Here is a 14384-nt window from a genome sequence, read left to right as displayed (position 1 = left end):
TACAGTCAGCATCTTCTATTTAACAGATAATTTCTTTTTGGGGGGAGAGTTTGTTTCATGTTATTTTTTCCAATTACATACAAAGACAAATTTCAAAATTCATATTTCTGTAAGTTTTTAATTTTGATATTTTTCAACCACTCTCCCTTCCTTCTCCTTCCCCATGGCAGTGAGTATATCTGATATAGGTTGTATATGTACAATCATATTTAACAAGCATGTTTCCAAATTAGTAATATTATGAAAAAAGAATAAGAACTAAAAACCAAAACAAAGAAAACAACATAAAGGAAGTTTTTAAAAAAGACTCCAGGTTTTTTCTCTGGATTTGAATGGCACTTTCCATCACAAGTCTTTTAGGATTGTATTTAAGGGGCAGCTAGGGGGCACAGTGGATAAAATACCTGGAGTCAGGAGTACCTGAGTGCAAATGGGGCTCAGACACTTAAAATTTACCTAGCTGTGTGGCCTTGGGCAAGCCACCTAACCCCATTTGGCTTGCAAAAGAGAGAGAGAGAGAGAGAGAGAGAGAGAGAGAGAGAGAGAGAGAGAGAGAGAATTGTATTTGAGACCTGGGAGTCTATTTGCCAAGGCAGACTCAGAAACTTTTTGAAAACAATTATAAAACACTTCTCACACAAATTAAATCAGATTTAAATAACTGGACAAACATCAACTGCTTATGCAAAGGTTGAGCTAATATAATAAAAAAGACTAAACTACCTGTTTTTAGTGTCCTACCAATCAAAATTCCAACAAATTACTTTAATGAGTTTCAAAAAAAATTGTAAGTAAATTCATATGGAGAAATAAAAAGTCAAAAATTTCCAGGGATTCAATGAAAAAAAGTACAAAAGAAGGCGGCTTGGCCTTACCAGGTCTAAAATTATATTATAAAGCATCAGTCATCAAAACTGTCTGGTATTGGCTAAGAAATAGAGTGGTGGATCAGTGGAATAGACTAAGTACAATAGCAGGAAAGGATTATAGCAATCTGCTGTTTGATAAATGCAAAGAGTCCAGCTACTGGAATAAAAACTGTCTTTTTGATTAAAAACTGCTGGGAAAATGGGAAGCTAGTATGGAAGAAACTTAGATTAGATGGATAGAGAATTTAGACATAAAAAAAATACTATAAGAAAACTAGAAGATCAAGGACTGGTTTACTGTCAGATCTATGGAAAGGAAAGCAGTTTATGACCAAGGAAGAGATGGAGAACATAACTAAAAACAAACTAGATGACTTCAATTACACTAAATTAAAAAGCTTTTGCACAGACAAAACCACTGTAACCAAGATCAAAAGAAATACAGTAAACTGGGAAACAATCTTTACAACTCATGTTTCTGACAAAGGACTCATTTTTAAAATATACAGAGAACTGAGAGTCAAATTTAAAAAAAAAGTCATTCCCCAATTGACAAATGGTCAAGGAATATGCAAAGTCAATTTACAGATGAGGAGATCAAAGCAATCCATAGTCATATGAAAAATTGCTCTAAATTGTTACTTATTACAGAAATGCAAATTAAAGCTTCTCTGAGGTACCATCTCACACCTCTCAGACTGGCCAATATGAACAGAAAGGATAATGATCATTGTTGGAAGGGTTGTAGGAAATTTGGGACACTATTACACTGTTGGTGGAGCTATGAACTCATCCAACCCTTCTGGAAAGCAATCTGGAATTATGCCCAAAGGGCAACAAAAATGTGCATACCCTTTGACCCAGCAATACCACTACTGGGTCTATACCCTGAAGAGATAATGAAAAAGGGTAAAAACATTGCTTGCACAAAAATATTCATAGCAGCCCTGTTTGTGGTGGCAAAGAATTGGAAAAAAGTGAATACCCTTCAATTTGGGAATGGCTTAGCAAACTGTGGTATACATATGTGATGGAACACTATTGTTTTATTAGAAGCCAGGAGGGATGGGAATTCAAGGAAGCCTGGAAGCATTTGCATGAACTGATGCTGATTGAGATGAGCAGAACCAGAAGAACATTATACACCCTAAAAGGAACATGGGGGTGATGACCAACCCTGATGGACTTGCTAATTCTATCAGTGCAACAAAAAGGGACAATTTGGGGCTGTCTGCAATGAAGAATACCATCTGTAGCCAGAGAAAGAACATGGAGTTTGAACAAAGACCAAGGACTATTACATTTAATTTAGGAAAAAAAACTGATATCTCATTGTCTAATCTTGCTATCTCTTATACTTTGTTTCTTACTTAAGGATATAATTTTTTTTCTCTCATCACATTCAATTTGGATCAATGTATACCATGGAAACAACGTAAATAGACTGACAAATTGCCTTTGGAGGTGGGGGGGGGAGGGAAGTAAGATTAGGGGAAAATTGTGAAACTCAAAATAAATAAATCTTATGTTTAAAAGGGGGCGGGGCCAAGATGGTGACAGGAGAGGACCCTCTCTTAGTTGCTCTGGGGCAAAATTTATAAACTAAGGACTCTAACTTCATTTTCAAGAGACAGAACCCACAGAGGGATCCAGTGAGGCAGTTCTCCAACCCAAGGTAACCTGGAAAAGAGCAGAAAGGCTTGGCTCCATGGGGTCTGAGGGATGGCCCACCAGAGCAAAGGAACTTCAGCCTGTTAGAGGCAGCCCCATGGGGCTGGGAGCCGGGGCTCACAGCAGCAGGGGAGTTTCCTGACCTACACCCCAGGGAGCATGGGGCACAAATTGGGGGAACAGCGGGGAGACCTCTGCCAGAGCGAGCACATGAGGCCTGGGCTAGGCCTCAGGACACGCAGTGAGCAGCATGGCCACAGCATCCCAGATCCAGGAACCCAAAGCAGAAGCCAGTAAGCAGGAGCCCCCAGGGCATGAGCCCGCTGAGCCTAGGGAGGGATAAAGTTATATAATAAAGTTATTTCAAAACAGAATATATATGTGTATATATATATATATATATATATATATATATATATATATATATGTACCCAGTGGGACAGAATCCAAGTTCTTAGAGGAGAAGCTGAAAGAAATACAGGAAGACACAGACAGCAAAACTCTACTAGTGGGAGACCTCAACCTCCCGCTCTCACATCTAAATAAATCGAATCATAAAATAAACAAGAAAGAAATTAAGGAGGTAAATAGATTGTTAGAAAAATTAGATATGGTAGACTTATGGAGGAAACTGAATGGGGATAGAAAGGAATATACCTATTTCTCTGCAGTACATGGAACTTATACAAAAATTGACTATGTACTAGGACATAAAAACCTAATGATCAACTGCAGAAAGGCAGAAATAGTGAATACATCTTTCTCAGATCACAATGCAATAAAAGTCATATGCAATATTGGGCCAAGGAGATATAGGCCCAAAACAAATTGGAAACTGAATAAACTCATTTTAAAGAATGAGTGGACAAAAAACAAATTATAGAAAGAATTAACCATTTTACCCTAGATAATGATAATAATGAAACAACATACCAAAACCTATGGGATTCATTCAAAGCAACTCTCAGGGGATATATTATAGCTTTAAATGCTTATATGAATAAATTGGAGAAAGAGGAAATCAACGAACTAAACATACAGCTAAAAAAATAAGAGAAAGAACATATTAAAAATCCTCAATTAAATACCAAATTAGAAATTCTAAAAATTAAAGGAGAAATTAATAAAATTAATAAAAATAAATAAATAAATAAAATTAATAAAAAAATAATAAAATTTGAAAGCAAAAAAACTATTGAATTAATAAATAAAGCCAAAAGTTGGTATTATGAAAAAAACCAATAAAATTGATAAACCCTTGGTCAATTTGAAAGAAGAAAACCAAATTGCTACTATCATAAATAAAAAAGGTGAACTCACCACCAATGAGAAAATTAAATAATTCAAAATTATTTTGCCCAACTCTATGCCAAAAAATTTGATAATCTAAGTGAAATGGATCAGTATTTACAAAAATATAAGTTGCCCAGGTTAAATGAAGAGGAGATTAAATACCTAAACAACCCTATCTCAGAAAAAAAAAAATTCAACAAGCCATCATTGAACTCCCTAAGAAAAAATCTCCAGGGCCTGATGGATTCACAAGTGAATTCTACCAAACACTTAAGGAACAATTGGTTCCAATTCTATATAAACTCTTTGGAAAAACAGGGAAAGATGGAACTCTGCCTAACTCTTTCTATGAAACCAATATGGTGCTGTTACCTAAACCAGGTAGAGTTAAAACAGAGAAAGAAAATTATAGACCTATCTCCCTGATGAATATAGACACAAAAATCTTAAATAAAATCTCAGCAAAACAATTATAACAAATTATCCCTAAGATAATATGTTATGATCAAGTAGGATTTATCCCAGGAATGCAGGGTTGGTTCAATATTAGGAAAACTGTTAGTATACTCAATCATATCAACAACAAACCTATTAGAAATTATATGATCATATCAATAGATGCTGAAAAAGCTTTTGACAAAATACAGCATCCATTCCTATTAAAAACACTAGAGAGTGTAGGAATAAATGGACTGTTCCTTAAAATAATTAGCAGTATCTATCTGAAACTATCAACAAGCATTATATTCAATGGGGAGAGGCTAGAGGCATTCCCAATAAAATCAGGGGCGAAACAAGGATGCCCACTATCACCACTACTATTCAATATTGTATTAGAAATGTTAGCTTCAGCAATTAGAGAAGAAAAAGAAATTGAAGCAATTAGAATTGGGAAGGAAGAGACAAACTTCTCACTCTTTGCAGATGACATGATGGTCTACCTAGAGAATCCCAAGAAATTATCCTAAAAACAATTAGCAATTTTAGCAAAGTTGCAGGTTATAAAATAAACCATCATAAATCTTCAACTTTTCTATATATGTCTAGCAAGATACAGCAGGAAGAGCTAGAAAGAAAAATCCCATTCAAAGTAACCTCAGACAATATAAAATACCTGGGAGTCTATTTGCCAAGACAGACTCAGAAACTTTTTTGAAACAATTATAAAATACTTCTCACACAAATTAAATCAGATTTAAATAACTGCTCATGGGTAGGTAGAGCTAATATAATAAAAATGACAATTCTACCAAAACTAAACTACCTGTTTAGTGCCCTGGTAATAAAAACTGCAAAAAATTACTTCAATGAGTTAGAAAAATTTGTAAGTAAATTCATATGGAGAAATAAAAAGTCAAGACTTAATGAAAAAAAAGTGCAAAAGAAGGGGGCTTAGCCCTACCTGATCTAAAATTATATTATAAAGCATCAGTCATCAAAACTGTTTGGTACCGGCTAAGAAACAGAGTGGTGGACCGGTGGAATAGACTAGATGCAAAAGCAGATGATTATAGTAAGCTGCTGTTTGATAAACCCAAAGAGTCCAGCTATTGGGATAAAAACTTCCTCTTTGATAAAAACTGCTCGGATAATTGGAAATTAGTATGGAATAAACTTAGATTAGACCAACACCTAACACCCTTTACCAAGAAAAGATCCAAATGGTTACAGGACTTAGACATAAAAAAACAATACTATAAGCAAATTGGAAGATCAAGGACTAAGTTTACCTGTCAGATCTATGGAAAGGGGAGCAGTTTATGACTAAGGAAGAGTTGGAGAACATCACGAAAAACCAACTAGATGATTTCGATTACATTAAATTAAAAAGTTTTTGTACAGATAAAACAACTGTAACCAAGATCAAAAGAAATGTAGTAAATTGGGAAACAATCTTTACAACAAATGATTCTGACAAAGGACTCATTTCTAAAATATAAGAGAACATATTTTTAAAACAAAAAGCCATTCCCCAATTGTCAAATGGTCAAAGGATATGCAAAGGCAATTTACAGATGAGATCAAAGCAATCCATAGCTATATGAAAAATTGCTCTAAATCATTAATTATTAGAGAAATGCAAATTAGAGCTTCTCTAAGGTTCCACCTCATACCTCTCAGATTGGTCAATATGACCAGAAAGGATAATGATCATTGTTGGAAGGGTTGTGGAAAAGCCGGGACACTATTACACTGTTGGTGGAGCTGTAAATTCATTCAGCCTTTCTGGAGAGCTATTTGGAACTACACCCAAAGGGCAACAAAAATGTGCATACCCTTTGACCCAGCAATACCACTACTGGGTCTATACCCTGAAGAGATGATGAAAAAGGGTAAAAACATCACTTGTACAAAAATATTTATAGCAGCCCTGTTTGTGGTGGCAAAGAATTGGAAATCAAGTAAATGTCCTTCAATTGGGGAATGGCTTAGCAAACTGTGGTTTATGTATGTCACGGAACACTGTAGTTCTACTAGAAACCAGGAGGGATGGGATTTCAGGGAAGCCTGGAGGGATCTGCATGAACTGATGCTGAGTGAGATGAGCAGAACCAGAAAAACACTATATACCCTAACAGCAACATGGGGGTAATGTTCAACCCTGAAGGACTTGCTCATTCCATCAGTGCAACAATCAGGAACAATTTTGGGCTGTCTGCAAAGGAGAGTGCCATCTGTATCCAGATAAAGAGCCATGGAGTTTGAACAAAGTTCAAGGACCATTCCCTTTAATTTAGAAAAAAAGCAATTATCTTATTGTCTGATCTCTTCGACTTCTTATCTCTCCCTTAAGGATATGATTTCTCTCTCATCACACTCAATTTGGATCAATGTACAACATGGAAACAAAGTAAAGACTGACAGATTGCTTTCCATGGGGGGTGGGAAGATTGAGGGGAAAATAAAACTCAAATAATATCTTTTTTTTTTTAGGTTTTTGCAAGCCAAATGGGGTTAAGTGGCTTGCCCAAAGCCACACAGCTAGGTAATTATTAAGTGTCTGAGACCGTATTTGAACCCAGGTACTCCGGACTCCAAGGCCGGTGCTTTATCCACTACGCCACCTAGCTGCCCCTATCAAATAATATCTTTAATAAAATAAAAAATAAAAAAAAAAGATTTCGTCCTATAGTAAAGAAACATGCCCGGCATGTTCCTTCAGCACCCATCTGCTGAATTTATAAAACTATGTTGTGGTTTATCTCTTTTGGAGTTTTTTCAACAAAAATATATCTCTCAAAAGACTTTACACTAATAGGGATCTTCATGCCTTGAAAAGAAAAATACTTAAAATTGAGGGAAAAAAGCTTCACTGAACTCAATGAATCAGTTATTATGATCATTTAAAATATTTTTTAGGGCAGCTAAGTGGTGCAGTGGATAAGGCATTAGTCCTGCATTCAGGAGGACCTGAGTTCAAATTTGACCTCAGACACTTAATAATTGCCTAGCTGTGTGACCTTGAGCAAGTCACTCTTAACACCACTGCCTTAAATTTTAAAAAAAATGTTAAAAAAATAATAAAATATTTTTAAAAACCTTACCCTTTCTGCTCAAATGATGTTTTCACCAGTTCTTCCACTGATTCTTGCAATGGACACTCAACTTTTTTTAAGGAGTGCTGCTAAAAAAATAATAGATGACAGAAAGGCATTAAAGAACAATTAGATACACAGGGCCATGGGCATCACAACTCTAACTTAGCTTCATGAACAACCTATTAACCTGGGATATTAAACATGGAAAAGAAAAAAATTTACATCTCTCTGTATTTTCATTAACCTTTGGTTTATTTGTAATTCTAATTTTAAAATATTATTCTAACAAGGCATTCATAGAATTCACCAAATGCAAAAGGAATTCAAGACATAAAAGAGGTTAAGACCCTTTCCCCTAGAGAAACTAAATTCTTTAATTTCTTAATTTTTTTTATTTAAGGCAATGGGGTTAAATGACTTGCCCAAGGTCACACAGGTAGGCAATTATTAAGTGTCTGAGGCCAGATTTGAACTCAAGTACTCCTGACTCCAAGGCCAGTGCTCTATCCACTGTGCCACCTGGCTGCCCCTAGAACAACTAAATTCCAACAAGTAAATAAATGGTCCATGCCAAGTCTCAGTTTCCTTTAATAACAATAATTTTAAAAAGATGAAGTGAGATTTTAATATGTTTATACTCTAGATACATTTGTGAAATGAACACAAAAAGAAAGCATTTAAAATGGATGGTTTATGAAACCATGCTCTTGTTTTATTTAGACTGCCTAATCTGCCACCTGACCCTTTATTAAGATCTATATATAGAGAGAAAGGGTTAGACAGACAGACAGACAGATAAGATAAAGATAGATAGGATAACTGCAGGACAGGTTAGCTTATAAGTTAACTGAAAAGAAATAATGGAATAATTATTCTTCCTCTCACACAGATATATGGTTCCTAATTTCAAAAATATGATATATGGTCATTTTCTAAGAATTCTTTCAAGCAGTAAACTATCTAAAAATATATTCATTCTAACTGTGAATTAAGTATTCTCTCAGATGAATATCAAAAGTTCTAAGATACGAAAGAATACATAACAAACACAAGTACACTAAATGTACATTAGAGAAAATATACTTTTTGCCTGACACTTAAGATATCTGTCACTTTCAATGATTATATTCAATTATTGAAGTTATTATAAAATTAAAATTCAAAAAATTAAATTTCATTAACTTAAATTAAAAGACCCTTTCAACATTAATTTAAACAAAATTTCAACATTAAATTAAAAGATTAAACAATTTTAAGGAAAAATACTGCAATGGGATTCTTTTGATCAATAATTTTAAAAATAAGATGCAGTGGGATTTTAATGATATGTTTACACTCTTAAGTATATACATTTGGGCCATGAACACAATAGTCAACTTATGTCATCCACATGCAACCTGACTTACTTCTTCTGATTGCCTCTCTAATTGCCTAGGACTGACAGAAGTGTCCTTTGTTTTTAGACTTCCAAACGATTCTTCAGAGTTCTCTAGATGGAGACAGCCAAAAAAGAGGAAATGATTATCTTAGAACTCAGTAGATTTTTAGAACGCTTGAAATAATAATAATGGAAAATCAAATGAGTCAACATTTGAAAACTGTCAGAGGAATATTTTTAAAAGTCTGATTACTGAAACATCAGGTTTGTCCCAATGACCATTCTAAAACTTTTACTCTCTCCTCAAACCACCATTCCCCACCACTTAAAATAAAATGGATGGCCTTCTACTTCACTGAGAAATAAGGGCATCTAATCTTTCAACCTCCATATTCTACTCCTTAAAACTACTCATTATCATCAATCATTTTCCTTTCCCATGGTCTTGTCTTATAAAAGAGTCATCTCTCTTACTAAAGCTCTCTACATATATCCTCAATTCCATTTTGTCAACCACTTCACAAATGTTTTCTAGCAATTATCCCTTCTGTCATACATTGTCAATTCAATCCAACAAACTTTTATTTCACTAAGTACCAAAGTGCTCTGAGATGTACTGCAAATTCATTGATAAAAAAGAAACAGCTGCTGTTGCTACCCTAAAAGAGCTTATATTCTTTGTGGGAAGAAATAGGAATATAGGTGTGCATGTATGTATATGAATGTATGTGTAAATAGTAAATATGAATATGTATGAATGCATACAGATACAGATACATAAATGCAAGATATCTAAGGATAGACCATTAAGAAATTAGGCAAAACAATGAAAGTCTCACCAAGTGAAACCTGAAATGAGCTTTTTTTTTTTTTGGTTTTTGTTTTTGCAAGGCAATGAAGTTAAGTGACGTGCCCAAGAATACACAGCTAGGTAATTATTAAGTTTCTGAGGACTGATCTGAACAAGGATACTCCTGATTCTAGGACCAGTGCTGTATCCACTGCATCACCTAGCTACCCACTGAGCTGAGCTTTGAAGAAAGATGAGGATTCTGAAGGAAACAGATGAAGAAGCACATTGGGATGGCTTGTGCAAAAACAAGAGGATGAGAAACAGAAAGTCAAATTCAGGGAACTGCAAGCTACTAGTCTAATTGGGCCAAAACTGAGAGTCCAAGATGGAGAAAACCAAATTTCTTCAACTCCTTAGGGGCATGTTCAGGTCTCCCAAACCTAAAAAGGACTTTTTTGACCTTTCTATTCTATCATCTCTTGTCTAACCCATCAATGACAAATACCTTTAAATTTTTTTTCAAGGTTACAATGTCTCTTTATAACTGGTATCCCTAATATCACAGTACTAAAAGTGCTTTCTCTTTTATTATGCCTCACATTCAGAAATATCAATTCCTACAGATGACAGAAGTTAGTGGTACTATCCCATGGAAGGAATTTTCCTACATTTCTGATTGTGCAAAACCTTTCTACCTTTTGCTCTTCTACACGATAATTTTTTTTCCTATTTGTCATGAAATCTCTTCCCTGGGTCCATACCCTTCAACTCCTCTGGACAAAAGTTGCCCCCAAAAACCCTTTTCTGAATCCCTTTCTCCTGAGGCAAGATAAGTATTGTCTCCAATATCAAATCCCAGGGCAGCCAGGAAGCACAGTGGATAAGAGTATTGGTCATGGAGTCAGGAGAATCCAAATTCAAAGATAGCCTCAAATACTTGAAACTTACTAGCTATGTGATCCTGGGCAAGTCACTTAACCCCAATGCACACAAAAGCAAATTAAAAAATAAAACAAACAAATACAAAACCCTGGACATTATACTCCCTGTAAGGTCCTCATTTTGATTTACAGATCTCTCTCTTTCCCCCAAGGAGACATTCTTCAGTAAGATCTCCACTTCCATGAAAACCAATGAAACAAAACTCAATTTCTTTCACTCTCTTTCAATCCTTCCCGAATATTACCTACTTATAATTCTTTTTTTCAGTTTCATATTCTCTCCCTCATTGAGAAAGCAAGAAAAACAAAATCTATTATGAATATCTATAGTTATGGAAACATATTTCCATATTAGCCATATTCAAAAAGCAAAAATATGCCCTCATCTGCACTCTGGGTCCATCAGCTCTCTATATGGAGATTGATTCATCACAAATCCTTTGGAACTACGGTCAATCACCATTTCTATCACAGTTACTTTCTTTTTTTTTTTAAGTTTTTTTTACCAGGCAATGGGGTTAAGTGGCTTGCCCAAGGCCACACAGCTAGGTAATTATTAAGTGTCCGAGGCTGGATTTGAATTCAGGTACTCTTGACTCTGGGGCCAGTGCCCTATCACTGTGCCACCTAGCCATCCTCAGAGTTACTTTCAAAAGTAACTATCTTTACAATCCTGCTGACCAGGAAGGATGTGCTGGTAAACATATGCAAGGCTTCATTCTTGCACAAGGGACCATGCTAATCTTTTCTGTATAGTTCTAATTTTAATATAAGTGCTTGAAGTAAGCAATCATGAGTCTTCTAGTCACTGGGCTGGCAATAATCTGGATTTTTAAAGTTCTATAAGCTTCAGATCTAGGGATCCTGACCAATTGGCTCACAAAATCTAAGTGATAATACCTTTTCAAAAAAATAGTCTAAAATATATTGTAATGGTATAACAGGAGAAAATAGAAGTAGTTAAGATATTTTCAGCAAAAATATGTCTCCAAGGGGGCAGTTAGGTAGCGCAGTGGGGAGGGGCAGCTAGCACTTAACCCCCATCACCATGCCAAAAAACCCCTAAAAATAAAAAAAGTCTACAAGTTAATAAACTATTTAATAATCATCAAAATAACTTTAAAATTAGCTTTGGACAAAATTAAATATAGTAACTAAAATATTTGTTTTAAATTATCATAAAATTTATAACAGCAGAATTAATAGGTTATCTACTAAATGAACTTACCTCTACAGTCTGGAGCTTTCGTTTCTTCTTGTGTGAATGTTTCCCTTTCTTCTAGGAGACATTCATCAAAATCTGTAAATACTTCAGCAGTAACATGAGTAACAGAAATGTTCTCAGTAAGTTCTTTTATTTCAGGATGTTTTGATTGAGTTGTTATTCTACTGATAGAAATGTATCAGGAAAAAAATTACAAATTAGTCTTAGAGTCAAAAATGTAGCTTTTTATGAAAACACTTTTTTCAAAGTAGTTTAGTCATTATTTTCTGAAAGGCAGAAAAGATGTTCTTAGATAAAAGTAGTAAAAAGTAAAAAGACCTGTACTCATATATGAGGAGAAGTCTAACTTACCTGATCACTTTCAAAAAGGAGTCTTTTCTGACATTTTTTAGTGATTACATATCCTACAAGAACTTCAATTACTTTCACAAATAAAAAATTTTATTAAAAATTGATTACTCATAGTTTCTGTGTAATCCTATAGGTCATATATATAAATTTTAACATTCAATCATATCTATTGTTCAGAAAGATTTAAGCAAAAACAAATAACAGGAAAAATAAATGGTCATTTTAAAAGGAGTTGTTAAGGGGTCCTTACTACTTACTATTAAAATTCAAAGACATGCAAAAATCAACCATTTATTACCCTCAGTCTCAAGTCCAGAAATTCTTCTCATGCACCTTTACTACTGAATGGACGTTCTAATTAAAAACTTACTCCAAAAAGTTGTCATTAGATCCAGCAATATTATGGACTTCCTGAATTTCATTCGGAGTTGGTCCTGATGCTGGACAGTCAGTAGCTATATTTCTTTCTTTCTCAATATTGTGTTTATTGTCAGGCATGAGCACAGAAGGTACAGAGTAATGTTTCTCTGGAACCTAAAACAAAATATTTATAATGTATATTACTGTACCTTTCATTATATTTAATTGTAAGTAGATAGATATTTCAAAGATCTGTAATTTGCTCCATATGGAAATCCTTCTAGCATCTTCCATCAACTGCTATGGTCACATGGTAGGAGTCCATGACTTCTTCACTCCAAATATAATATTCTAGCTATTGTACCTCACTGACTCATTATTTAATCAAATTCTGCACTTATGTAAAAGTTTGCTTATCTCATAAGAATTAATATGGAGTTATGAGGATTTATCCCAGTATACTCTACAAAAGTTAATAATAATCAAACAACAGAGGACATTGTATAGATAATCAAACTTAAAGCTTCACAGAAACAATGAAATATGCACTATTGTGTCACTAACTTGTCACTACCTATCTAAATCCACTCGGTTCAGGATGAAACAACAGAAAAGTAAATTTCCCATTTTTTGTGCTTATTAATTTGCTCAAAGAACATTAATTTTTAACTATATAAGGAGCATCATTAGACACTGTAGGAGGAAAGGAAAAATAAGGAAATCTCTAGATCCTCAAAATCTAGGAGAAAAAAAAAGGTTTTAGTTAAATATATTACATATTAGATTTAGATAAGTGTATAAGAACTAGATAAAGTACTAAGAGATCACATGAGGGTAAAATTAGTTATACATTGGAAGATCAGGGAAGGTTTTCCCAGAGCCTTTGGGAGTAAAGAACTGGATAGGGTATAAGAAAACTGATACAGATTACAATGAGGGAGGCCTTCAGCACACAGGCTACAATGGACATAATGCTCTAGATAAAAGCAGGGCTATATCCCAGTTAATGGATAAATATTAACATTTTCTGAAAATTCCACTGCTTCTTGGACCTTCCATCCCAATTAAACATGAGTCTAACACTGGCACTACATTTCAGTTCAGTATCACCTCTAAAGAACCCAAGTATAGGACCCAAAAGCCAAGCCCAAACTGCCCCATAGTCATACAGTAGGGAGAATATCTTTCTCTGTCCTCACCATGATCTTGAGCCCCTCCCATCCATTTCAACTTTCCAAGTCTTATAATGAATTAATTTCCTTCCTGCCTTCCCAGTCTTGACACATTACCCTTAAATCCTTTGATACTCTTAAATGATACCCTTAAATCCTTTGCCCTCTTTGACCTACCATTAATTCCTCCTCAACAATTCTCAACTTTGAGGTCACCCCCACTATTCACCTTCACAGAATCACAGATTTTGGGAGAGGAATGGTCTTCAGCAATCGTCTGATCCAAACTATACATAAAAAAAAAATTCTCATTCTTATATACCAGACAAGTTGTCTTTCAGGTTTTAATCAGACATTCAAGAAGGGGGGAACCCACCAAACTCTTCAGTAAGCCCTTCAATTTTCAGGCAGCTTTCAATATTAGAAAGCTTTCTTTCTGCAATTGAGTATAAATGTACCTCTTTGAAATCTCCACCCAGAGCTATCCTCTGGGATCAAACAAAACAAATCTAATCTATCTTCCACACCACTGCTCTTTGGACTTGAAAAATAGCTGTCACTCTCCCTTGAGTTTTCTCTTCTTCTAGTTAAATAGAATGAGTTACTTCAATCAATCCTCATAAGTCAACAGATCTCATAGTCATTCTATGGACACCCTCCAGCTTATCAATATACTGCTTAAACTAGGCTGAGAATTGAACATAATACTCCAAGACAATTCTAGGCAGAATAAAGTAGTAGGATCATGTTACTTCCCTATTTCTAGAAGCCCTGTCCCTTTTAATGTAGCAC

General features: G+C 34.7%; 1 protein-coding gene and 1 non-coding gene across 7 annotated transcripts in view; both read right to left on the bottom strand.

The window, feature by feature from the left end:
* CPLANE1 (ciliogenesis and planar polarity effector complex subunit 1) overlaps positions 1 to 14384 on the bottom strand; it is a 155384-nt gene that overhangs the window by 81244 nt on the left and 59756 nt on the right. For 4 of the 6 annotated variants that reach the window (XM_074202095.1, XM_074202100.1, XM_074202096.1 and 1 more), the window contains 4 exons: positions 12431 to 12594; positions 11713 to 11873; positions 8779 to 8861; positions 7379 to 7458 (listed from right to left, as the gene is read on the bottom strand). In XM_074202095.1, the coding sequence (XP_074058196.1) occupies positions 7379 to 7458; positions 8779 to 8861; positions 11713 to 11873; positions 12431 to 12594 (488 nt within the window). The remainder of the gene's footprint in view (positions 1 to 7378; positions 7459 to 8778; positions 8862 to 11712; positions 11874 to 12430; positions 12595 to 14384) is intronic. The other 2 variants (XM_074202099.1, XM_074202098.1) reach the window with 2 other exon arrangements.
* LOC141503760 (U6 spliceosomal RNA) lies at positions 11170 to 11274 on the bottom strand. The gene has a single exon (XR_012473077.1). It is a non-coding gene; the product is annotated as a U6 spliceosomal RNA (small nuclear RNA).

This window comes from Macrotis lagotis, chromosome X, assembly GCF_037893015.1.
Source record: "Macrotis lagotis isolate mMagLag1 chromosome X, bilby.v1.9.chrom.fasta, whole genome shotgun sequence".
Lineage (NCBI taxonomy): Eukaryota > Metazoa > Chordata > Mammalia > Peramelemorphia > Peramelidae > Macrotis > Macrotis lagotis.
The sequence above is the reverse complement of the archived record's forward strand: the minus strand, read 5'-3'. Positions and strand labels throughout refer to the sequence as shown.